Genomic DNA, 27025 nt, shown 5'->3' with positions numbered 1-27025 from the left:
AGATGAATGCAAACTCTCACCTGGAATTTTACGCAAGTTCCATGTCTTGTTTAAAGAAAAAGTAATGTTTGCTCACTTCCAGTCCTAGTACAGTTTTCTGGTTCCTGTATTTGTCAAACCTCAAGGCACTTCAGAGAACATCATGGGTATCAGAAATAAAATATATGTGTGCTAGAAATATCTTTTATCAGTTTCCTTTGAGAAATTGCTCTCCCTTTTTGCAGTCTAGTGGGTTGGTCTCTTCTCCCAGGCAACCAGCAGTAGGACAAGAGGGCATAGACTCAAGGTCTGCCAGGGGAGGTTTAGGTTGGATGTTAGGAAGAGATTTTTTACAGAGCGAGTAATCAGACATTGGAATGGGCTGCCCAGGGAGGTGGTGGAATCCTGGCGGTTTTCAAGACGAGACTGGATGTGGCACTTAGTGCCATGGTCTAGTAACGATGGTAGGGTTGGACTCGATCTTTGAGGTCTCTTCCAACCTGGTCGATTCTATGATTCTATTCTATGATTTTCTGCATCTTGCATGTCTCTTACCTGTAAGAGCCTCTTGCGTAGTGCTCTGAAAAGTTTGTGGTCCCAAATTACACGGTAGCTTGAAACTTGCAGTTAAAAATGTACAAGAGACTTCCGACTAGTGTCTTTTCATTGTTGGTCAGCCTCTCCAGTCCCTTGTGCTGTAAGTAAAACTACATTTGGTTGAGTTGTTCTGCTATCCCCAGAAAGTATTGCATGGCCTTGGGATATTTGATGGAAGATAGCTGCAGGTCATGCTATTTCTGAAACTGTGTTTTTTGGGAAAAACATCTGAAGAAGCTTCAAGATGGTCTGGTTTCCTTGAAATTATATAGGAAGCTTGCAATCTGCAGGTCTTAAAAGGAGAGGAAACATTCATCTCTTCCTGGGCATATTCATTGCTATATGCCAGCAATTACTTGCTCTTTAAAGCCCTACTTTCAACTGGGCTGATTTGGGAATCTAGATTAAATGAGAGTAGAGTTTTCTGTATGGCTGGAACTGTGGTTTGCCAAATACCCCACTATTTATTTTTTTCCCCTTAAATAGTTTAGCAGCAATTTTTGCAGAACTTCACTGGGATAGAGCTTGCTCCCTCTTAAATAACAGTGAAAATTTTGTGCAGTGTTTGTCAGGAGTTCATTTTGGGCAGCTCAGCAGTTTTCAGTGAATATACTTAAAATTTTTTGTAATAAATTCCTTCAGGTCTTATCTCTTGCTGCCCAGAAGCAGCAAGGATTGAGATCTGTCCACTTCAAAAGCAAAGTCAAAACATCTAGTGTGGATTACATCCACCTATTTATGATAATAGATTATTCTAATTGGTATTTCTTTATAGCCATCAGAATCTGCTCATATCTTATTTTCTTTTTCAAACAGAATTGCAGATTTTGCCCAAATACTTCCTTGAAGGCTTGCTTCTGCCTTGTAGTTGTTTTTTTGGTTTTTTTTTTTTCAGTGAGTCTTTGTCCAGTTTCCCCATTGTTCATACCATTCTGGACTACACAGTGCAGACTCTATTTCTGTCTTATATAGAAGCAAATTTGACTCCTAACAGACCTGTGGCACTGCAGTGTGCACCTCTGCATAGGCAGCTAGTAGTTGAATGGAAACTGTGGGAGTGCTGTGTTCCTGTATGGTGGCTTGTTATTAGTTTTGGCCAGCTTGCAATAGGCCAACTAGTTTACATCAGGATTGTCAGAGTACACAGCTGAGACTGCAAAGCAGGTTTCAGCCTTTTCCCTGCTTTGAAAGGGGTGGCTCTCTATCTGGAGAAAACAGGCCTGCGATTTCTCAAGTCATTTGCTCTGCACAGACCATTACCCTAATGGGACTTTTCACACAGTTGGTTTGGATATACTGTTTGTTGGTGTTGATTACACAATCTGAAAAGTATCCCATGACTGGGACTGCAAACCTGGGTGTGTTCTCTGGGCATTGTCTCCCCTGGAACCTGACTTCGAAGATCTGCTTTTGTCCTGTATCTATTAGCTTTCTAAGGCTGTGTGATGTGGTAGCTGTACTTCTTGAGCCACCTTAACAGCTGAGGGAAGTGAAGTACCTTATGAAGGACTTTTTGGCATCCCAGGGAATTTCACATCTGGAAAGACAAGCAATACAATCGAGTTAGTAATGCATACCATTGCCAGTGACTCAAAAGGAAACTGTAGTAATAGTATTGTAGTTTTTGACACTGCTTGTGGGTAGTTTCTGCTGCCTAACCAGCAGCTCAGGTTATTGTCACGATGCAGTACTTCAGGTGTGACAGAGGGTGTGCTTTCAGAATGTTCTCTGGGGGAGAAAAGTAGTTCTTTAATTTGCTTTCCCCAAACAAATCCAAAGCCCACTAAAAATCAAACAGCTGTCACCCTGTCTCTGCCTAAATAGTGGTTCTGTAGACTCTGAGACACATGGCTACAAAACTTTCATAGCAAGGATGTTTATCTTTATAGCAAGGATGTTTATCTTTTCCTTTTGTACTTAAGCTTACAAAATAAAGGAGAAGGGGGGGATCGTTGCACATTTTTAGCATGTTCTAAACATGTTCTTTAAAAGAACAAAACTCTACAGTTGCTACGCTCTGAAGACCACAACGTGCCCAACAAGTTTGTTTCAGAAAGAAATTCATCGCAATTTTGAAGGTAATCTGGGTTACTCGTACTAGTTACACTCTGCTTCTTGGGCCAACCAGACTTGCCCAGCAGGTCTTCCAGTGTAGCAAACCATAGTTCTATAAGGATTCATCCTGGTCCAACTGGTGTTTGCTCCCCATCATGCCACCTTCTGATAGCTCTGATGATGCTGGATTGCCCCTTCTTGGTTTTTTTTACCAGCACAGATGATGCAACACGATGTTGCAGTGATTCTCTTCTGCTTCTCGGGTGTAAGAGCTACATAGGTAAATATTTTAGATAAGTATCTTAGATAAAGATAATAGAGGAAATAATTGAAGCCTTCTAATTTTGCACGTCGTGGTTTTTTGTTTACTTGTTATTACTCTTAAGTTTTATGTTTAATTAGGTGTCCGTAGCTATATCTGAGTGTTAAGTAGCGATTTGAATGTCTTGGTGTTTAACTAAAAGTAGCTCAGTTTCAATGTAGCTGCTTACACACATCGTGTTTGTCATGCAGACAATAGTCCCAGTAGAGAAGTTTAGTCTGCCATAGTGTTTTATAATATAGCTGAAGATACAGATAATGATATTAATTAAGATAATTGGATCATCAGAGGGAGATATCAAGATTTTATAGGAGAGAATATTAACTAATTCTGGCTAAAATGTATTGTGGTGTTGATTACTGGTCCTACTTTTGTGCCTGAGTTTCATGGTCCCTGGTGAATCATATTCTGCTTCCATATTAAGGTTTGAACGATCCTTCAGATTTATGTCTTTGCTGCGGTTCTGCAGCAGCAAGGCAGAAAAACCTTGCCAGTTTGTATTTGCAACTTCAGCTTTGTGACTGTAAAGGCTGTTCCATTTCATGCTGCAGGATGAAATTGTAGGTTTTGTTGCAGTTGAACATATCCACTAAGAATGAATTCTGTTAACACTGCATTTTATCTCCTGGTGTCAAGCTGTCAGCATCTCCTCATATGAAAGATGCTCTGGTCCCTCAATCATCTCAGTGGCCCTTTGTTGGATTGTCATGGTTTAACCCCAGCCAGCAGCCAAGTCCTGTGCAGCTGCTTGCTCACACCCCCACCAGTGGGATTGAGTAGAGAATTGGAAGGGTGAAAGCTAGAAAACTCATGTGTTGAGATAAGGATAGTTTAATAGGGAAAGCAAAAGCCATGCACACAAACCAAGCAAAACAAGAAATCTTTCACCACTTGGCACGGGCAGGCAGGTGTTCAGCCATGTCCAGGAGAGCAGGGCCCCATCCCAAGTGATTACTTGGGAAGACAAATGCCATCACTCCAAACATGTTGCCCCCCTTCCTCCTTTTTCACTTCCCACTTTATATGCTAAATATGATGTCACAGGGTATGAAATATCCCTTTGATCAGTATGGGTTAGCTGTCCTGACTGTGTCCTCTCTCAAATTCCATGCACCCCCAGCTCCTTGCCAGTGTGGCAGTACAAGAAGCAGCAAAGGCCTTGGCTCTGTGTAAGCACTGCTCAGCCATAACAAAAACATCTCTGTATTATCAACCCTGTGTTCTGCACAAATCCAAAACATAGCCCTGTACTAGCCACTGTGAAGAATAATAACTCTACCTCAGCCAAAACCAGCACATGGACTCACTCCAGTAAGTCTGATCTTAAATTGTACTGGGGAGCCCAGAGCTGTACCCAGTGCTCCAGATGTGGCTTTCCCAGTACTGAGCAGAAGGGACAGACCACCTCTCTCCACCTTCTGGCAGTGCTTTTCCTAATGCAGCCCAGGATGCTGTTTGCCCTGCCACAGGGATACATTTCTGGCTTGTGGTCAGCTTGTCCCCTAGGACCTTAGGGCCTTTTCTGCAAAGCTTCTCCCCAGGTGTGGTACTCAGCACTTACCCATGTTGAAATACCCTGTTTCCTGTTGGCTCATTTCTCCAGCCTGTCCACATCCCTCTGAATGCCAGCACAACCATCAGCATAGCAACCACTCCTCCTGGTTGTGTTTTCTGCAGGCTTACTACAAACTTGTGTAAGTACACTCCATCCTGTTGTTCAGGCTGCTAATGAGGATGTTAAACAGTGCTGGCCCCTGTATTGACCCTAGGGCACAACCTTAGTGACTGATCTTCAGCTGGGATGTGTGCTGCTGGAGGTGATGATTTTTGCCCTACAGCTTTCCTCCTTAAAGCTCACGTCTCAGTGTGGACATATTGAATTTCAGACTAGCTTACCCTTTCTTTTTTATTTGTTCTAAATGAATTTTGCCCTTTCCTCCAGTTTTATTTCTCATTCTTTTCAGATATATATGTGTATGTGTGGAGGGAAAGCGTACGTCTCTGACTTTGACTTGAATCCAGGAGGAAGTTCTCCAGTTGATGCAGCAGATGGGAATTTTTTCTAAGATACTTGTAGTTTTTAAAGGGAAAATAAAAACTTGCTTGAAAGGGTGGTAAGGGTAACAGTAATAGCAAGCTCTGTATTTGTAGCATTTTTTCCTTACCTGACTGCACTGGTATATTTTGGAAAGCGTACGTCTCTGACTTTGACTTGAATCCAGGAGGAAGTTCTCCAGTTGATGCAGCAGATGGGAATTTTTTCTAAGATACTTGTAGTTTTTAAAGGGAAAATAAAAACTTGCTTGAAAGGGTGGTAAGGGTAACAGTAATAGCAAGCTCTGTATTTGTAGCATTTTTTCCTTACCTGACTGCACTGGTATATTTTGGTTTTAAAAAAAGGAATCTCTTTCCTTCTCTCACTGTTCCACTGTAGCTCCTGTTACGAATAAATGTTCTTGAAACATTGTAATGGTGTTATATTCTGAAATTCCTGTTTTCAAAGTAACTTATGAATTCTAGCAAAGCCAGTCTGTTGCAGTCTTAAAATTTTCTTTGAGCTTAGGATATGTTTTGCATTGTAACCATACTTACATTACTGTAGTTTCAGTGTACAGTACACTGAAAAGGACTTCTAAGATATCAATTTATATAAATCTCATGTTGGACCACCCTCTTGTTAAACATCAGTATTATGGGTGAAACCCTGAGAGTTTAACTGTTGCATTTTAAAACAATGGAAAAGTCTTATGTGGATTTAGTATATAAAGTCAAGTGCTTGAGTGATGAGAATTGTTTCTCACTTGTAAAAATCATTCTTGTAGACAGGGAGAATGAAATGTAGAACCCACACCCTGGTCTGACAGAAAGGGTCTGCTTAGGCAAGTGCTGATCTCTTTGTGTTGAGGGATTGACTGTGGTGTTTCCATCATTGTCACTGACCTTGGGCTTGAAATCACAAAGTGCAAACTGGTAAAAAAATCATATGTCTTGGTGGTTCTCCTTAAAATTTTCAAAGCCATACTGTTTAAAGAGCAGTAAAACACCAATGGACCAAAATTCCACGGAACCTTTTCTTTCCATACAAGTGAGCTTGTTGCCCTGTGATTGTCAAAAGAGGTTTCTTGCCATCTAAAATTGTGCAGTCTTAGTAAGCTGCAAATCTTCTCTTTGCTCTGCATAACAGCTTAGCTAAGATCCTTCCATTCAGAGTCTCTTTGATGTTTGTTTTACAAAAATATGTTTCTTTGCTTATGTCGCTTACAATATTAGAGCTTTTTGGTCATCCCCACTGTTAGAAGCTTTTCACCAGGAAAAGGCAATTTTCATCTTTAGCTGCAAATCTTTTTTGGTTTATGGTCATCTTAAGGGCAGTCCTGTAAACTTTGTCTTTATGTGATGTTGGAAATACACATTTTGGAACATAGGTTGACATTGTTTCTTTCCACAATGTAACTAGGAATGACCAAAATGGTATTTGGTTTCAGCTTCAAATGTAAACTGAAGTGTTAGCAGTTAATCTGAAGTATATTTACTGTTGGTTCAGATTCTTCTGTTTTTGTAGGACCTTGGTGACAGTGTGCTTCTAATTAGGTAATTTTTTGTGTGCATACTTTAAAACTTGTCAGGATAGTTTTTGACATTCAAGCCTGACTATTTAATTTTCAGTATCCCTTAGTAGCCTTTGCTTGTTGTTCTGATGTTTTATGTTGAAGTATTCTTTCATGTGAGAAAAAATTGCAAGACTGCCCCACTGTTTGCTTCTCCTTCTAGGCTTAAAACAAACTGATTGTTTCTGGCCATTATAACATCTGCAGTATGTACAGTATTAGAGCATGAGAATATTAGTTCATGAATGCATCGATGTTTCTCTGGGTAGTTAATACTTAATGTATTTTATCTGTCACCAGGGAGGAATGTGCTGTACAGCTTGCTCCTTCTGTGAGTGGTCTGACTCATGAGCGTGAGGTACTTCAGAAGGATTTCAGCACTCCATCCCCTTCTTCAGTCTTGCAGTTGCTTCTCTAAGAATAGAAGCAGTGAGACAGACAGTGGAGTTCCTTCTTGGCTGCTACAGTTTATTACCAGTATAGTCATGAAAGCTGACATCAATCACAACCTTCGTGTTTCACACTTCCCATTTACCTGCATTGGCTACAAACACTGCCTGTCTTGTACTAGTCCTCAGAAGCAGTACCACCATATACAACTGGGGTTCCAGTTTGGATGATCAAAACTATGAGCTGTGGGACTTCAGTCCCTCCAGCAAAATGTGCAGGGTGTATCCAGGGAAAGATTCCAGGGAAGTGTTCTTGTAAGGCTGAAGATTTATTTAAACTATTTGTTAAATATCTGCTGTGAGCATAGCTTGTGTATTCTGACAGAATTTGTTGACTTTAAAAATTTTCTTACCGTATAAACTGCTTGCCTCACGTAATTGCTAAGAGCTGAAGCTCCTGAAATGATATTGCCAGTGCTTATGTCTGTGGAAGAAGTCTGCTTCCCTGAAAGTGAGCTAAGGTTTTGCGGATTATTGATTCTCATTCACATATGGGTGAAAAGAGCTCTCTTTTCAGCCACAAGTATCATCTCTTGTGCCAGAGCATTATGGAACTCAAGTAAACTTGTATGCTCGAGGTCTTGAATGTGCACTCCAGGAAAATTAAGTCAGTCTTCAAAAGTAGACTAGCTAAAGCCTCTTTCCAAAAGGGACTGCTATGCATTAGGAAAAACGTGGTTCTTAGGTTAGTTAGAAAGGTGAAAGAGCCAGAGCATTTCTGTTGTAATTGCCTTGTTTTTAATGCCTCTGTCAGTCAGCTGAGGTGAGAGTGTGGGTTCATTTAAGGAATAAACATTGTGGCTTCTAAAGTCTTCCACAAAGCAGATCTGACTGTAAACTGCAAAAGGAGAGAGTGGAAACTAAGAACAATGGAACTGAAAGCCAAAGTAATTGTGTGTTGCTTCCTGCAATGCAGTGTGCAAGTGTGCAAAGTGGTTTGTTGCAGAAAAATTAAGATGGTGACTGGCACATATTAGCTCAGTCTTGATTCATTAACGTGTACTGTAGGAGTAATCACCCTTTATTGGCGGGGAAGACAACTGGCCTGGCTGAACAGGGAGACTTTGCAGGAAATTACGAACAAAAAAAGTAAAGAGTTTACCAACTCTGGAAAAAAGGCCAGGCTACTCAAGAAGAGTTCAGGAATATAGTCAGGTCATGTGAGAAGAAAATGAGAGAGACAAAGGCACAATTTGAGTCAAATCTGGCCACTTCTGTCAGGGATAACAAAAAGTGTTTCTATAAATACATCAATAGCAAAAGGAAGGGCAAGGAAAACCTTCATTCCTTGTTGGACATGGGAGAGAACAGAGTGACCCAAGATGAGGAAAAGGCTGAGGTACTTAACACCTTCTTTGCATCAGTTTTTAATGGTAGGACAGGTTGTCCTCAGGACAACTGGACTCTAGAGCTGATAGACAGAGACAGGAAGCCAAATAGCCCCCCTGAAATCCTAGAGGAAATGGTTAGAGATCTACTTAGATTTGGGAGGATCCAAGTGGCTATGGGACTGGATGGGATTCATCCCAGAGTGATGAGAGAGCTGGCAGAAGAATTTGCCAAGCCATTCTCCATCATTTACTGACAGTCCTGGCTCACTGGGGAGGTCCCAGATGATTGGAAGTTGGTGAATGTCACACCAATCCACAAAAAGGGTTGCAAGGAGGACCCAGGACGCTACAGCCCTGTCAGCCTGACCTCAGTGTCTGGCAAAGTCATGGAGCAGATCATCCTGAGTGCGATCACACAGCACCTACAGGATGGGCAAGACATCAGACCCAGCCAGCATGGGTTTAGGAAGGGCAGGTCCTGTCTGACCAACCTGATCTCCTTTTATGATCAGGTGACCCACCTGGTGGATGAGGGGAAGGCTGTGGATGTAGTCTACCTGGACTTCGGCAAAGCCTTTCCCATAGCATACTCCTGAAAAAGCTGGCAGCCCATGGCTTGGACAGGGGCACTCTCTGCTGGGTTAGGACCTTATCACCCTCTACAACTCCCTGACAGGAGGTTGGAGTCAGGTGGGGGTTGGTCTCTTCTCCCAGGCAACCAGCAGCAGGACAAGAGGGCACAGACTCAAGCTCTGCCAGGGGAGGTTTAGGTTGGATATTAGGAAGAGATTTTTTACAGAGAGAGTGCTCAGGCATTGGAATGTGCTGCCCAGGGAGGTGGTGGATTCACCATCCCTGGAGGTTTTCAAGATGAGACTGGATGTGGCAGTTAGCACCATAGTGTAGTAACCACGGTAGGGTTGGACTCTATTATCTTTGAGGTCTTTTCCAACCTGGTTGATTCTATGATTCTATAATTATAATCATAAAAGTCTGGATTAAGTTATCTGTAGAAGTTGCTTTTCTTGGTATCAAAATCTTGTTTGAAGCTACATGTTTACAGCCTAAAGATAGGTATATTGTAATAGCATTGAAGTCAACACTACTTCTGCTATGAAGGGTTTACATTCTTTACTGAAAGAATAGCATGTTAAATGAAGCTGTGTTTAACAAGATATGATGTTGTATGTATGTTCTTTCCCTCCATTTCTGAGCTGTACTTATATTGATCAACTGTACATCTTGTGTGTACTCAGAGACACAATGTGAAGCTTTCCTTAGCGATAGGAATTTTGGAAGGATTGAGTGGGATAGAAAGACCTGTTTTTCTCTTCCACTATTGTGTTGTATTTTATATAGATGTTTTTAAATACCTTCTAACCCTAAAATACATGCATAGCAAATGTAAAAAACTAACTGTATGCTGATTTGTTTAATCCATTGTTTGTTTTCCTTTTTTTTTCCCTGCTGTAGGCAGCCAATTCCCAGAGATAAATACCTTTAACCTTTTTGTTAAGGGGAAAAACACCTTTAGCATGTCTTTATCCTTTTTTTTTTTTTTTTTTTTGACGCGGTCTAGTCATCATGCTAAGTAGTATTTAACCTCTGGCACCACTTCTGGGATTTCTTAATGCCAGCTATCAAAGAGTCCCATCTCTAAATGACAGACAAATGAGTTTAGCAACTGTGCATGGCTGCTCCAGCTGAAACATGCTTTGACGAGTCATTGGTGTATAGCAGTAAAGCAGGATTGCAACTTGCCAGGCACAGATGCTAAAGTAAGAGGAGGAATGTTTCAGACATAGAAACCTGGTTGCCATGAGTTACAGTCACTATTGAATACCTAATAATAACATTGTTTCTGTTAGAAAGCAGAGTGACTTTTGAGGAAGCAGAGGAGGCTCTTACTGACCAATGCCCTTTATTTGTTACTAAAGGTTTCCAAGCGATTGACTAAAGGTTGTACAGTTCAGTTGTAATGTTGCCAATCTGCAACTTCTTGGAACAAGTTTTCATGAAGTCTTGCCTCATGGATGCTAATGATTACAAGTGATCAGAACTAAAATAAGCTAAGGGTGGGCATTTCTGGAGTGAGAGTACTTAAATTCTCCAGTTTCTAGAGAAAGTTGTGGATATTGTATGGACTCAAATCTAAATGGCAAATAAAGCGGATATCCAAATCAGTGATACATTTACATATATAATAACTTTCAGGTGATTTAGCTACCTGTTTTATGGGTTTGGGTTTTTAGTAGCTCTAATTAGAACACTCAGAGTTGTGTGATGCTATAAAGCATTAGTCTTTTCATGGGTTTTAGTTGTGGGATTTATATAGTAGCTTTTAGGCTTGGATGAAGCTAGTATTAAAATCACATTTGGTAGGTTAAAACTCAACTTGTTTATGTAAAATCAAGTAGTTCATATTAATGGCTAGGCCATTGTGCAGAACACTGGACTGCCTTTTTCGAGAGGTATATTAAAAAATATAAAATAAATCTACTGAATTGTTAGTTAACTGAGTAGTCATATGCCCAGCCTAATGACATACTGCTATTGAAGTGCTTGAATATTTATTGCTTATATGCACACAGTTACATTAAAGACATGATTATGAAGTAGTGAACTCTCAGTAGTCACATTTAGATGTCTAATCGTTCAGTAAAATCAGTGAAAAAACCTTTAATTGCTTTTGTTTTTTAAGCTCTGCAAGGATTAGCTCATAAAAAGCTTAGCCTGCAGCTCATTGTATGAAATATTGTCTTGATCTTTTAGATCTTGGACTTCTAGTTATGAGAGAAGGATAAGTATTTCCATCTTAGGGCTCATGAAATTGCAAGTAAACTTCTCTTTATCCTTTTCCAGATAAGGCTTTTGCTTACAACTCACAAGTCACAAATGGAGTATCTCTTGGAGCTTAAGTTACTTCTGTCTTACCATGTTAGACTGATTTCCTGCTCTTTTCTCCTTTTATGTTATTTCACTACGTTAAACTGCAGAACTATTGTCAAGCTGCAGACTGGTATCCATATAAAATGTGCCCTGGCAATAGAAGGAAGCTGTGTAGGAATGTTTGCTTGATTTCAGGCCCCTGAGTGACAAATAATTGTTTTTGAACCGCTTTTTTGTTTTGTTACAGTGGAGCAAAGCAGTTTTCCTGGTTCTGCTGCCATGCAGCTGAGGTTTTGATTTGAATGTTTCCAACTGCAGTGGAGCAATGTAATAGCACAAGTATTTCTTAAAGCAAAAGTTTCTCCTTTGGAAAATTTCACTGTGGTGAGAAAACCAAAGACAAGCATTTAATCCCTCGAGTGAATTTAAAGGGACACTCGTGATCTTAAAAGTTCTAGATACTTGAGGGTTTGGGGTTTTTTCTTCTTTAAAAAATTGTAGTAATGGCAGTGGTTTTTCTGCACATTTTCGTGGTTTGCCGTTCTGTTTCTGATCCAGAAATGCTCTGTGAAGGACTTGCACAAAGTGAGTCTTTTCTCCTTGATAATCAGGTCAATCAATTGACCATAAAGTGTTATTAAGCACAAGAGACAGCCTGATTGCCTGAGTAGAAATGACAGAGGGAAAAGAAGCTAGAGGGTGGCCAGCTGATTCTCTGGGATTTGATAACCTACTACCTGTCAGCTGAGTCGCAGAAGTTGAGCTATTAGTCTGGCCAGTTGATAGATAAAATGAATTAAGTCAGTTAAATCAAACTGGTTTTTTTAACCTTGCATTTGGAGTGGGATAACAGCCCAGCTTTGTCTTTCTTCTCAGCTGAAACTTGTTAGTGCCTTGTAAATTGTTTTTCTTTGACTGTGGCCTAACTGAAAGTTTCAGTCAGACATTAGTGTTCATCTAATATGTTAAAAGTGTACTATTTTCTAGCAAATTAAGCTTTGTAAGTTCTCCTCTTTAGTTGTTTTCAATTGCATGCTGCTTCTCATGTCTTATGTTCGTCAGTCATGAACTTTATTCTAATACTTCAAAAAGTTAGATCTGTGAAACATTTAAAATATTAAAAATAGTTTCTTTTTAAGCTGCTCTACAGTTGAAATGATTAGTAGTATAATTTAATATGTTCTGGGGAAGTATCTACGGTAAAGTAGCATTTTTTTCCTTGAGTGAGCTAGAAATAAAATAGTTTTATTTGGAAATAACTAGCTGCTTGTGAGAACTTATTTTGCAGATGCTTGATGTATTTAGTACTTAGGTTTTTTATTACTTTTAGAATGCCACCGTTCAGTAAGGCTGTTGTATATTGACTGCTTAATATAACAGTGAAGTAACAATTTCAAAATCAGTATGTGGTTGATTCATTTCTCTTCAAAACAATTTTCATTTCATCTTAGCTTCTTGCCCTGTTGGATACTGCCATAGCCAGACAGGTGAAATACTTGATAAGGAAGGTGTGTGGTCAACTATGACTGCTATGTCCAAGCATTTTCCAACTTCCATGGAGTTAGAGAGGACATCAGGGTATTTGCACGTAGTGAGGAGAAAGGATAAATGGAATGTTCCAAGTTCATGTTGAGAAAAATAAGAAAGGATCTGTGCTTGGCTTGCCCAGGGAAAGGAAAGGAAGTTGAACATTACGGAATGAAAAATCCTCCTCACCTTCATATCTGTAGTCTGATTCTATCTACTCGTGACCAAATACAGCCTTTTATTTTGTGTTCAAGTCTCAATTCAGTACTAATTTAGGAGCCATTAGAAAGTAATAGAAGTGGCAATTTTCAGAATTGTGATGCCAGTTGATTTCTGCAAGGACGTGGAAGCTATGCATGGATTATTATTTCTTATCTTCAGTGTGTAGTCTATTGCTTTTGCATCAGTTAAACAACATCTTAGAAGACAGATAGTAATGAAGTAATTGTCCTGTGCTGAGAGTTGTTCACTGCCCAGAGATCTGTCAATAACAGTGAGAAAGATTCAGTAGTGCAGGTGAAATGTTTCCCTTGTTGTCAGAACTGAAAATAAGCACCAGTAAGAACCACTTAAGATACCAAACAAACACAGAAAAATAATAATATCCTGCATGCATGGGCAATGCATCTTACTTTTCCTTTTCAACTTCATAGGGCTCCTCTACCTGCCCATCCTTTCCCTTTACCCTGCATTGCAGTAACCATCCCTTTTATTGAGGAGAGCCAGGCTCTACTCGCTTGTCTCTTTGCCCCAGTAACAGCAGTAGACATATTCTGGTCTTTAATTTACAACATATGTTTTCTATTTTTTCATCCTGTGTTCTTCTTTGGAAGGCAGTGTTCTCTTTTTTTAGCTACTTTGTGATAATGGAACTAGTAATTTCAACCCCTTTTCCTTACCTCAGCATAGTTATGCTAGTCAATGTAGATGTAGGTATCATCTTTCTGATGTCATTCTTGCCACTGGAGCATCTGGTCTACAAAATAGAGACTAATAATTTCTGTCATCTGAGCAGCATTTGCTGAACCCACTTCCTTGCCTATAGCTAACTTGTTTAGATTTGAATGACTGAGTTTTTTTAATGTATCATTTTAAACCTAATGATCCAAGTACGGATTTTTTGTTTTGCTTTTACTGGAATAAAATACTAATAGTAAGTGTAGAAATGAAACAAACTCACTAAGTTAAAGAAAAAAACCAAATCCAGCCAACAAAACCCACTTTTGACAACAAAATTTTTCATTTTTAGTCTAATAAGGTGAGATAGATGAATGTGAAAGCTGGGTCATAAGCTTATGTAATTTTGAGACCCTAAATATAGAATGGTGTAAGGACACAAAAAGATCAATCTCTGTGCATATGTTCTGGTCGAGTATTTTTGTTTTGTTCTTATTCTGCGCATGCAGTTTAAAACTAAGCTGGATACCCTCTGCTTGGAAAAATGGTCTTGCTAATATTCCTACCTTATGCTGTGTGCCAGTTTAAATTGACATGTAGCCATGTAGGTTTCTCTATTATAATTGTCTTGGGTGTGGGGTCTTTGAGTTTGTTGGGGTTTTTTTTGTTTTGTTTTGTTTTGGTGACAGTAAAATTTCCATGTGCTCATTGTAAAATTTACCTTTTTATTTATTTTTTTTTTCTTAATAGTAGTGGAATGGGGTGATGATGTTAAAGCAGTATCAGAAGATGAAGCCATGGTGCTGGTGAACCATCAAGCAACGGGTGACGTCTGCACTCTGATGATGTGCCTTCAGGATAAAGGCACGGTAGGCTACAACTGGGGCATGGGATAGCTTCTGTGTCTATGGTCTTTTCCCTTGGGTGTGCTTACATCTGTGTGTGGTACCTGATGGCTGACTTTGGGGTGGTAGTCCACCAAACAATCTGAAGGCCTTGAATGGGTACCTTTTTGATTAGATTTGGTCTAATGTGACAGCCAGTAGCTTGGACCAGGTTTTAGACCATAAACGTTGTATTTGGAGAAGGTCAAATAGGAGCTGAGTTACTGTGCATCCAGTCTAGGTTAATATGGAGGGAAGCAGATCTCCTTGCAGGTAACTGTGTACTTGACTGTTTCCTCTCACCTCATGCCCTTGTGTGACTCATGTCAGTGTTGCTCAGACCAGCACAAATGTTGGTTATGACTTAATTCCAGCATGGAATTTTTCTGAAAGTTAGAAGCAAGCTGTGTCTGGGATTTTGGTAGGAGTTCTGAAACTGAAAATGATTTCTCTATGAGTACATGTCAAAGCTAAGCTAGCTAAGGTCAGAATTGCTCAAGCTCTTATCTCACAAACTCAGCATTTCTTGGCAAGTAGTCTAACATCTAATGTCGACTGTTTCATGCGTTGCTGTTCAGAAAATTCACATGTAGGGAATGTAGTTCTGCCAACCAGAGTATTAGATCTAAACAGGAGGTTAAATTTATATGCAAATCAGTAAGAAGAGGGTGTGTATGATTAGGCTGTAAAGGATGGGAGATAAAACTGGCAAAAAGAAAAAATGCATCAGCTGTATCTACCTTAGTGTTGTCTTTCTGGCAACCATGCAGTGGAGAAACAGCAAAAACGACTGGTTTTTGTTGCATCTGCACATCTTGTAGTGTGTATTAATATAGATTGTGTACACTGTATCATTATCAGTGCTTTTCCTTTTTTAGAAAGTTTTCCAGATCTCTTTCATGACAGCAGAGCTGATTTTAAAAATAATAATAAAACACCCTCAAACAAACCAAACTCAAAAAAGGAAGTATGAAAATGCCACTCAAGATGGAGCAGAGACGCCTTTCTTTCTTTCTACTATTGCCTAGAGTAGACTGTTTTACAAGGACTTTTAATTGCTTTCATTTCTTCTAGAATTGAGGAAGTTGGGTACATGCAGTATTCTGTACTGTACCCAAATGAGTAGAATGACAGAATAAACTCTTCAATTCTCTTCATTAAAATTGTGCATAGGACAATCTTGTGATAAAAGATACGACTGCAAGGGTGTAGTCCTGTGGATATGTATTGCCTATGATCTTGACTATTAATGTCCAGGGTATTTCCAGTATCATAAAGCTTCATTAACTCATGTATCTACACTAGGTTATATAAGTCTAAGTCATATTTATCCCGTTTGACTCCGTAGCTTAAAGGTTTCAGTCAAGACAGAGGATGTTTCAGTGAATTTAGTAAATGTTAAAAATAGAGGAAGGCATTGAGATCACAAATAGTCTTCATCATGGAAACTATTAGGTTTGCATGTTTTCAGAAAAGCAAAACGTCCTTAAAAATGACTATTTTTTCCATTAAATAGTTGCAGTCATTGCTCTTGTAATGTACATATCTAGAGCCTAGTATGACTTCAATGTTTTCAGCTAACAAAGAAATAAAACAGCATAAGCTTCGATACATGCTTAAAATATAGCATGAGTAGTACAAGTGGCTAAGAATAATGAGGAAGATCAGGATAGTTCATCCTTGCTAGAACTTGCTGAATTAGGTGTTTTTAAATAGCTTAATATTTCTAAACAGGAGAGATTTGTCTTTAATTAAGACTTACTGTAAAAGTACTGGAGGTAAAAAACCCCCAAAACCTACCTGTCCAAAAGCAATCATTATGCAGGAAGCAACTGTTTAAATTACTTTCCTTTAAATTCAGTTTAAAATTCACATTGAGTCCTTCACAAACTTGATACTCATCTGTCAGTAGCAAGGTAGGCATTTTCAAGGATTTACTTTAGTTTTTTAGCAGGGTTAAGCTGCGCTCCTTCCTAAATACTTTACCAGCCAGACAACACTTTTTAGGTCTCAAAGCATTTAGGGGCAGTGATGGTGCAGTGGCAAACCCAGGGAAGACTTTCCTCCTGTGGCAGTCCAAAATGTCTTTTGCTTGCTTTTGCAAACTAATACAGACCAAAACCAGATCTAATCTGCAATTGCATTACATTTAAAGCTGCTTTTAAAAAAATGTTAATTTAAGACATGGGAAGTGTTTGATTTAAAGTTCTGTGTTTTTCTGTGTAGTGAGGTAGACTCCTGAAACCCTCTTGCAGCTTGACAGTGTTTCCAAGGGTCATGTCAGGAACCATGGTAGTATTTTTTTTTTCTAGTGTTTTATAAGTTCTTACATACAAATGATAGCATACCTTATCTGCTTTAAACAACTTTAATCTTGCTCTAAGCTGTAAACTTACATGTGCTAAGATGTTTATTGCCCTTCAGATTCACTTACGTGAATAAAAGAACCCATGGTCTCTTATTTAAAAGTTTTGAGAAGTGAAACTTTAGCTAAAAGTTAAAATTCTAATGGAAGGGTTGGACTAGTATTGTTTGATTATTACATACCACACAGAGCAAGGTTGCAGGTAAATCAGAAGTGACCTAATTAAACCATTTATGTAGTTCAAGAAATTCCAATTTCCTTGTGAAAGCAAGTGTTAAAGAAATGTAGTACGTTAGTTGTGGTCTCATAAGCATTGAAGGTTATGTGTTTAAGAAAAAGAAGTAGGGTAAAATGCTGCTATTACTGCTTTCTGACTGGATTAGGACGGACTAATGTGGCTTCATTTCTGATTTGGAACAGAAAGCAGTGCCAAGAAGGGTGCAGTGGAGACAAAAAGGTAGAGCTTGCAGTTGTTTGAGTGCAGATTTCAAGACATATTTCCAGGTTTCATTGTTAAGTTGGAAGTGCTTGAAAGATGAAAATCAGTCTATCCAGGTTGCTTTGTTACAGAATCTATGTACAGTGAAATGAAAGTGAGCCTGTGAATAGGGTTTTTATATAATTGGTAAAAGCTTTTTCTACTTTCTGAATTTATTTAGGCAGGAAGGATGGAGGGAAAAGGACATGAAATGGCATCCAAAAATTCTTTGAATCCATAAACAACTATAAATGTGTTCAAAACATTTCTGAATGTATTTGATTAAACCTCCTTAAAATCAAATGACAAGAGACTCATCTGATAAGTGTTCATAGAATCATCAAGTTGGAGAAGACCCATAAGATCGAGTCCAAAAATTAGCCAGGCAAGGCATGGCAGGAGAGACCATCCCCCACCTCTGTACAACCCATGTTCAGGTAGTTATAGAGAGCCATGAGGTCACCCCTGAGCCTCTTCTCAAGGTTAAATAAATCCACTTCCCTCAGCCATTCCTCATATGACATGTTTTCCAGACTTTTATGAGCCTCGCTGCCCTTCACTGTACTTGCTCCAGCACCTCAGTGTCCTTACTGTTGTTTCATAGACCATCCCCCACCTCTGTACAACCCATGTTCAGGTAGTTATAGAGAGCCATGAGGTCACCCCTGAGCCTCTTCTCAAGGTTAAATAAATCCACTTCCCTCAGCCATTCCTCATATGACATGTTTTCCAGACTTTTATGAGCCTCGCTGCCCTTCACTGTACTTGCTCCAGCACCTCAGTGTCCTTACTGTTGTTTCATTCCTGAGGACACCAAATAGAAGAGTCACTACCAATATCTTGCAGTGTCCTCTATTCTGCCCTTGGTAGCCAAACAGAGTGAATATCCATTAATCTAGTTTGTCTTTTGATTGCAGACAAGATACTTGTATCCTATTCTTTGAACTCCGTTTTGATTTGATGTGTTAGATAGAGTATGTCTATATATTCCTCAATTCACACATAAAAATGTTTCCTCTTTGTACTTTTTGCCACTGTCTAGGCTTATAGGCAGATTTATGATCACTGGGCTTTGGAGTTTGTTTCTTTGTAGCCTACACACAACAAACTGTCTGTATGTCCACGTCAGACTGAACTTTGACACAATTGCATCACTCCTTCTCAGAACTACTGAGAAAGTCCAGGCATGCTAGTTAGAAGTTCTGTGTCACGTAAAACATAGTGAGGTGGACTCCAGGCTCTGAAGAGCAATGATCAACTCTCAGGATACACCTACTCTCATCTAAAGAAAAAGACAATAAATAGTGATATGGTAGGAGAGAAACACTAGCATTGCTGGGCGAGAGTTCCTCCTCCAGGATTGCTGTAGAGCATCTAGGGACCAGTGTTGACCTCTCAAAAGACACATTTTCTCTTCGGGGAAGCGGATTATTAAGCTTGCTTATCTCCTCCAATAAAATATATTATGTTGCTTTAACTGCTGTTTGATATAATAGAACAATAATTGTCAAAATGTCAGAGTAGTAAATGAACAGTGACAGTCATATGGGTACTGCTACAGGCTAAATCATCATCAGTGGAATTTTGGTGGTTTTTTTTTTCCCCTACACTAGCCTGTCACCTTTGAGCTGATGTGTGAGCATGAACTCATGATATTATAGTGCCTTGAAGAGCAATAACACCTCTCAGTGATGCCTTTTTAAACTCTTGTCCTTAGGGCACACCTTTTCTTTCTCTTTCCCCTCTCCCTAAGGCTTTTTAATTTACTGAAATGGTAAAAGTGTGAATCTCTGCAGAGAAGAATTTGTGCTTTAAGACCCTCTCTTTTATTTAGCACAGGCCTGGGGATAGCTGTAGGAGAAACCATTTCACCAATATTAGTCTCAAGTGGGGAGTTATAGCTAGGAACTAATTTTTCTTCTGACACTCACAAATACATAATGTCTTTATTCTCTTGGATGTGTAGCATCTAGTAAGGAATACCACAGGCAGACAGGACAAGATGCTGGTCACAGAGAAGAGATGGATGCTTCTTTCCAAAGCAGAGCTTTTCATACCTTTGAGAGCTCTCCTTTTCTCTCAGACGTGATTTCCAGTGATGCTAGAGGGTCCAGAAATGGGTGCACTTGCATTATCCAAGTCCTTGCTAGCTTTAAAGCTCCACAAGAGTTGAGGTGTTCTTAATGTGCTCTTAGACAAGGCTGGCTAGCTTCTAAATGTGATGTTTCACATTTTGTAGGGAGATCAGCTACATGTCTAAGGCAATAAAGTATCTTAAACATTTTATGGCAGATGTGTTCTTGCAAGTGTGTAAAAACTTCACTTGTCTGAGCATCTGGCTGCAGATGTTTAAGGATAAGTAAAAGAAACAGTATGTGACAGTTACCTTTCTCCAAATATATAAACCCAGGATTAATTTATAGCTTCCATGGTCAAAAGGGAGAATAGGCATTCAAAGAGATAATTAGATTTCTCTGGAAGGAAGACTTACTGATACATGCAATTCTAGATACACATTGCCAATTATCGAGCTGCTTTTATAAGACAGAAGGTCAGAACAGAATCCTCCATAAAATATTATCTGCTTCTTTCTACAAATTCCATGTAGGCATGTGAAGATGTGGAAACAGGTAAAAGCCACCGCCTTTCATGGTATCAAACTATTTTGTTAGAAATACTGTTGAAGACTTGGGTGTGGAGTCTGAGTACTTCAGTTATTGTGCAAGCCTCTGGTGTTTGTGGAGTACATTCTAATAGTAGATGTAATCAACTAATACATGAATAATACATTGGTATTTCCAGAGGAAATCTTTATTTCTTAAACTGCTTTCTGTCTTTGCTTCAAATTATGTATCGTAGGCAACTGAAAGATGCAAAGCAGAAGGTGCTTTTGAATGATCAGAGAAATGTCATGGTTGTTAATATTCTTTATTGATAGTGATAAATAGAAGAGTACTGTGTAACATGACTTAAATTTCACTGAACTTGAATCAGTTTTGATGTTGTCTCATAAGGAAGAGTAAAGGCAGCTAGCCTAGTGTATGATTTGGAGCATGTAAGAGACACTGGATTTTCCAGTTTTTGAGACCCAATTTTTACTCCTCAAAATCTGCATGTAGGAGCTATAGAGGGGAAAGACCTTGTGAATGAAGATTTTCCCTTCTGTACTTTACTTGCTTCAGAGTAGTCCTGCTGTTTTGAATCTGAAAGGACTGAACAGGTTAAGTATCTGCCTTCACTGTCCTGTAAGAAGTGGTGGTCAAAGTGAATCTAGTGGCTCAGCCTCTGCTGCTTGGTTGGAACAAGAGCAGGATTAGATTCTCAGGGATGCATGTGCAATGTGAGAGACATGGGCAGTGATTCACAGAATGGGTCAGGTTGGAAGGAAACACAGTGGGTCAATCTGGTCCAACCTCCCTGCTCAAGCAGAGTCATCCTACAGCACATGGCACACGATTGCATCCAGACAGTTCTTGAATAACTCCAGCGAAGGAGAACCCAGAACCTCTCTGGGCAAATCCATTCCAGTGTGCAGTCACCTGCACAGTAAAGAAGTTCTTCCTCCTGTTCAGGTAGAACTTCTGTGCATCAGTTTCTACATGTAGCATGTGGGCTGTACATGTCTTAGTGAGCATGTATGGTGCACGTGCACATCAGAAGGATGAGAGCAACATGATCCTATCCCCAAAATTGCCAAGTACAAAACGGTATTAAGAAACTTGCCTGTGAGGTAGGCATAAAGCTGTTGGAGGTTTCAAATACTATCTGTATTGTTTTGTGTACTTAAACAAACACTGAAAATGGTTTTAGGTTGCAACTGGCTTAAAATTCTGGTGATATGTCAGTAAGAAGCAATTACTTGTGTGAAAAGACAGAAATAATTTTAGCACATGGCTAATATTGTAGAACTGTGTATTATATTACAAAATGGCAACTATTTAATCCTGCCCTTGTGGGAGGAATGTAGCACCGGTCCTGCTTTATAGTTTGAAGAATAAAGGACTTTATTCTGTATATTTGCTAGTTTTATTGCTGTTGAGAAGGTGACAGGAATGTGACCAGTATATATATAATTTTCTGGACTTGATATTTACTAACTTTTTTTTTTCCTTTTCAGGTTGTCCAAAATGGCAACTATTTAATCCTGCCCTTGTGGGAGGAATGTAGCACCGGTCCTGCTTTATAGTTTGAAGAATAAAGGACTTTATTCTGTATATTTGCTAGTTTTATTGCTGTTGAGAAGGTGACAGGAATGTGACCAGTATATATATAATTTTCTGGACTTGATATTTACTAACTTTTTTTTTTCCTTTTCAGGTTGTCCGTCAGATGATGTGGCTGATGGATTTTTAAGTAAAGTACACAAACTTTGGCATTGTGTCTCTAATCCACGGAGACTTCTTTATAAGACAGGTAAATGGAAACACATAATAGTGCTTTGATTTATCCTTATACTTGGAACATTGTGGTGTCATGAGACTTAGTCATTACCTCCTGGATGGTTTGCAGGATGAAATAACTCTGCTGTCGTGTGTATATTTGGGGAGATCTTTGTTCTGAAACTGCTTTTATTTTCCAAACTGGTTTTACTATTTTATTTTATTTTATTATGGAATCCAAATGTGATGAGAGTCTGTTATGAGAAAGGTGTACAAACAAAATGAATGGGCAGTCCTTTTTGTCTCTACGTTGCTGAGCACCCGTTGTTGGCACTTCTCATCTTTCCTTAGTGACCTTAAAGCCATGCAATGAGTCTGGTTAGGTCAAAGTTTCAGAAAAGGAAAGGCAGGACATTCCCTGTTGGTGGTGACATGGTAGTGTGCCAGTTTAAGCTGGTAATGGACCTGTGTAAATAGTAATTAATTGATTCTTGAAGGTTTGTCTCTACGTTGCTGAGCACCCGTTGTTGGCACTTCTCATCTTTCCTTAGTGACCTTAAAGCCATGCAATGAGTCTGGTTAGGTCAAAGTTTCAGAAAAGGAAAGGCAGGACATTCCCTGTTGGTGGTGACATGGTAGTGTGCCAGTTTAAGCTGGTAATGGACCTGTGTAAATAGTAATTAATTGATTCTTGAAGGTTAATTATTATTGTCGGGAAAGATGAGTGTGCTGAGCTCAGCATCTCAAGTGTTAATGAGTGAAAGCCTCAGATTATTTCTTACAATTTGGATAGTGAGTTTTGTGCTAAGAGTAGAAACTTAGATGGATAATAAGCATGAACTTGCTGCAGTTATGTGAATTGCAACATCCAGCATAACCATTTCTTTGCTCTCCTTATTTTTATTTGTCTGGCCTTAAAATGTATGAATTTTCACTTTACAGAGATGAAGCTAATTTACTCAGAATGAAGTGAAGAAATACTGAATCACAACTATATGTAGTTAAAGTGACATTTCTCACAAAGACATGGTTAGAAAACCTCAGGCAATATAATAAAACAAAGGTCTCTAGAGGTATACAGCTGTGTACTGTGTGAGTATGGAAAGGAGCAAGGTTTGATACTTCATAAAAGATAAATCTGTTTCAGTAGTTAAAAGTTACCAGATGCACATTTAGAGGTACACATGGCTGTCAGCTTGTAAATTGTAATTTCTGAATGAGGTGTTGCAATTTCAGTTACAAACCCAAACCATTACTGAGCTGCAAAAACTAAGGCTTTTCCTCATTTTTGCAAGGTGTCTGACTTACACAACATCACAAATAAAGTTATGCCATCGTGACTCTAAACATAAGCCAATTGAAAATAAAATGTTTCTTGGCTATTAGTTGACCTTTGGGTATAGAAAAAATGCTCTATGCAAGTGAGTAATGGTCCTTTGCCTGACTGTAGAAAGGCCCTAGTAATATTTGGATGAGCTAATACTGCTTATTTTTTTTCCCCTGTAAAATGCTGTAATTTGGTCATGGTACACTGCATCCTGTTTGTTAAAAAGTATAGTAGCCTCATTTTCATGACCAGTACCAGTGGTAGTTTTAGGAATCTTTCTGAGGTCTACTAGAATTTGGCTAGTGTTTTCTCCTGTTGAAAAGTTTACTGGAAACAGAGACTGTCAGTAACTTGCCATATCTGTGGTATGAAACATGTGGCGTCCTAAAGAATTTGGCACTAGTCTGCTACTGCCTGTTTTCTTTCCTATGAAGGAAAGACAGCTGAGCTTGTTCTCTGCAATGGTGATCAATTAGCCATGGTCTTCAAGAATTGGTTGCCTTAAGGAGCTGCTTCTACTTCTGTATGAATTACTTTCTCTTCTTTCTGGAGAATGTGTTAACTGTTTCATCTTCCGCGACTCTTCAGTGTTCTCCTAGTCAGAGTTGCTTTTAAATAGTCCTGTCTTTCACATTAGTCCAGTAGATTATTCTGTATTGTAACAGCATCTTAAACCTCATGGTATTTGCTAAACTGCAGTTTATACACTAGTCATATTCACTAGGCTTGTTTTGCTTTTGAGAGTTCTAATGTCTAACATGTGAAAAGTTTATTTTTCACTGCTCTTTTCTTAACTACTATGCTATCCTGGCGGTCCTGTGGTCTAGTGTGAAAGGACTGGTTTAACTGAGGAACTTTTATATTGCTCTTTAGTTGCATTAATATGAGCAGGCAGAGATTTTGCTTTCCTCTCATGAGGTAAGTTGGAAGTAGTTGCAGTGGTGAGCCTTAAATCTAGGAGAAACATTTTGACAAATCTGATCTTCAGTAAATAGTTTCTTGTTGTCTTTCACTCAACCCCAATCTTTCCCTTGTCCTTCCTCTGCCAAAGAAAAACCCCAACCAACCAGCAAATAGTGCAGTGGTTGTGGCGTTGCAATCTTTTGTTGACGTTTCAGAGAATTAAAATCACCTCTGCTGAGAAGAGCTTTAATTTTGGCCTCCTGTGTCTTTTCAGTGATTTGAAAAAGTCACTTTGGAGCACTCAGAAATGCTAATTGATGTAAATAAATTCCTCTGAAAATTTGGATAGCTTGTTCTTGATGTATGCAGAGACAGGAAGAGAAGAGATTATTACTGAAGATACCTAAGAGATTTCTGCAGCAATGAGAGGATTCTGTCTTAAGAAGTTGCGCTAATACATCAAAGAGAAGAAATGAGTCATGGGAGCAGTGCAGATATGAGTGAAATCTGGTTCTGCTGTGGTAACCCACCTCAGGCCTGGGCTGTCTGTAGTACCTCTGCAATTCTGATAACAGATGGGGGTGGGGGGAGAGGTGCATGTAAGACAATATAAGCAAAGACACTGTGTGGCTTGCAGAAATAACTGATAGTACACAGACCTCAAAATCATAGTTCTACCCTTAGACTGCTAGCAGAATTCAGTTTAGAAAATTTGGCTTTAGACCCAGTAACAACTAGGGAATTCTGTAAATACCTCTTCCTATAATGTGAAGGTCCTACATACGTTCTGGGCATCACTCTTGCAGAAATGTCATCCAAAGAGGAGCTTCATCCTCAATTTCAGGGCCTTTTTGTTAGCCTTTCTGGAAAGTGGCCTTAGTTTGGCCACCAGTAGGTACTCTGAGGAGAATATTGTTTTCTGTTGTCTTAAGAGCTTATTTGTATCTCTGAAAAGAGAGAAATCCTAGGAATGTAATAATTATCTGTCTGATGTTAGCTCTTTTAAGGATTCATTTTATTTAGACAATGTTTTATCCTTACAGGGAAGAGCACACCGTGACCAGCAGCTTGTGTTACTCAAGGATCATCTAGAAAAATATTACAGGAGCCGCAATCGGAAATGGATTGTTTTATTTCCAGAGGGTGGCTTTCTTAGGAAAAGGAGAGAAACAAGCCAGGCATTTGCCAAGAAAAACAATTTGCCATTTCTTAAACATGTCACCCTGCCAAGACTTGGGGCAACGCAAGTAATTCTGAAAACACTTGTAGCGCCACAAGAAAATGGAACTCCAGCAGGTGGAGACGCTGTGATAAAAGGTAAAGACCTTTTCACTCTTGTGGATAAAAAGCAAATTGAATGTCAAAGATTTGAGTTAAGAAAAACCTTGTGTTGAATTGGTCCCTTTAAATGCCAAATACATTCATAACAGGCCATCATATTTTATATAAATGTTTTCATATTTACTTTTAGTTCTGCTGACTTTGTTTTTGACCTTGAGACTGAAAAAAAAAAAAAAAGAAAAGAAAAAACACGCCCAAAAAAAAGCCCCAACAAAAAAAAGGAGAAAACCGTAGTCTTAATTTGATTTATTCTGTGGTGTGGCTGTGTGCATTGCTTGGCTTGGCTCGCATGATGAGTAAAGCAGAGACTGGGATGGGTACCCAGAGTGAGCAATAAGGTGGGCCGTTCCTTTCAGCAAGATTGATGGTTTGCACTGGTTTATGATAGTATGGAATGATAGTAAAAGTATCTCTGGAATATGCAAACTATGTTCATATTTTTATTCCTGGCTTTAAAAGCTTCTTTGCATCCAGTGCTGCATGCTTATTCCTCCTCCTTGAATTATTTTCTGTTGAGTTGCTCTGTTCTCTACAGATCTTCATGTTGACTGAAGTTGCTGTTGCTGAAGTTAACTGTCACTGATTACTAGGTTTGAAGGATTGCTTTGGTTGTCTTATGTCAGAAGAGTCATGAGAGACTAAGAATATTCCTGCAGCATTATTGTTCTGGGCCATCTGGGCTGCAGGGAAGGGTATATTTGGGGTGTAAATAATGCCTGTAGTTATGGGACTTGGTGCTTTTAGTCTCTCAATTTTTAAAATTAATTTCTTGGAATGTTCAACAGCACGGTTAGATCTTACTTAACTTAGTTGTGGATTTCTGTTACTTATTATAGAAACAATGAATTTGTGGGGTTCTGGTGGTTTCTTATTGATGGGTGTTGCTGGTATTTCCATTGCCAGATTTGATAATTGTTCAGCAATTTGAAACAAATATCCATAGTAATGAAGTCACACATGCAGAGGACTTTGGGTTTTTTTTCTGCCAGAAGTTCAAATTTCAGGGTTATCAAGAATCCTCATACAGAAGAAATTGCTTCCAGACTTTCAGGTTTAAAGTCATTCTTGTCAACATAGGAAATAAATTGAGATGATGTTCTTGCAGGAGTGGAAGTAGGATTTTAAATTAACTGAAAAATCAAGCTGTGGAATACATCAGACTATTTCCTGTCAGGCTACATTCAGAAAAGAAAGGCCGAAGAAACCTTTATTGGCATAAAACATTTTAGGTTTAAAAGAGAGAAACTGAATATCCCAGTCCTTGTTAAAAGTTTTTTCTTTAAGGAGGAAAGTTTGGCCTGATCCTGTTCTATTTCTTCCTGTCTCAAAGGTAAAAAGGTATGAAAAGTAAGAAGCTTCCGAAATGAATTACAAGTCTTTCGGTTCTGGAAGGAGACCAAAAGCACTTGTGAACTACCAATTTTATATTTTCCTGCTCTTGTATTGTTATCGATTTAGCTGACTATCAAACCTTCCTCCCCTTTTTTTTTTTGAGTGGCATGATTCAGACTCCAGAGAAATGAGCATTTGATAGCAGTTGACCTAAGTGGGTACTAAAACAAAGGAATTGTCTGAAAAATAAAATGGAATCATGTCTGCCAATCCTACTCAAAAGACAAAAGGAATGATAAGTGAGGAAAGATAGGAATAAAATGTGTAAGTTTAGCTGTCATTTTTCATACTAATGGACTTGA

At 39.0% G+C, this 27025-nt stretch overlaps 1 protein-coding gene across 1 annotated transcript in view; it reads left to right on the top strand.

Moving 5' to 3' along the window:
- LPGAT1 (lysophosphatidylglycerol acyltransferase 1) overlaps nucleotides 1-27025 on the top strand; it is a 63580-nt gene that overhangs the window by 13791 nt on the left and 22764 nt on the right. Inside the window, 3 exon segments of the mRNA XM_009079927.1 lie at nucleotides 14405-14523; nucleotides 21699-21794; nucleotides 25034-25307. Of these exon segments, the coding sequence (XP_009078175.1) occupies nucleotides 14405-14523; nucleotides 21699-21794; nucleotides 25034-25307 (489 nt within the window).

This window comes from Acanthisitta chloris, unplaced genomic scaffold (assembly GCF_000695815.1).
Source record: "Acanthisitta chloris isolate BGI_N310 unplaced genomic scaffold, ASM69581v1 scaffold25078, whole genome shotgun sequence".
NCBI classification, from domain to species: Eukaryota; Metazoa; Chordata; class Aves; order Passeriformes; family Acanthisittidae; genus Acanthisitta; species Acanthisitta chloris.
The sequence above is the reverse complement of the archived record's forward strand: the minus strand, read 5'-3'. Positions and strand labels throughout refer to the sequence as shown.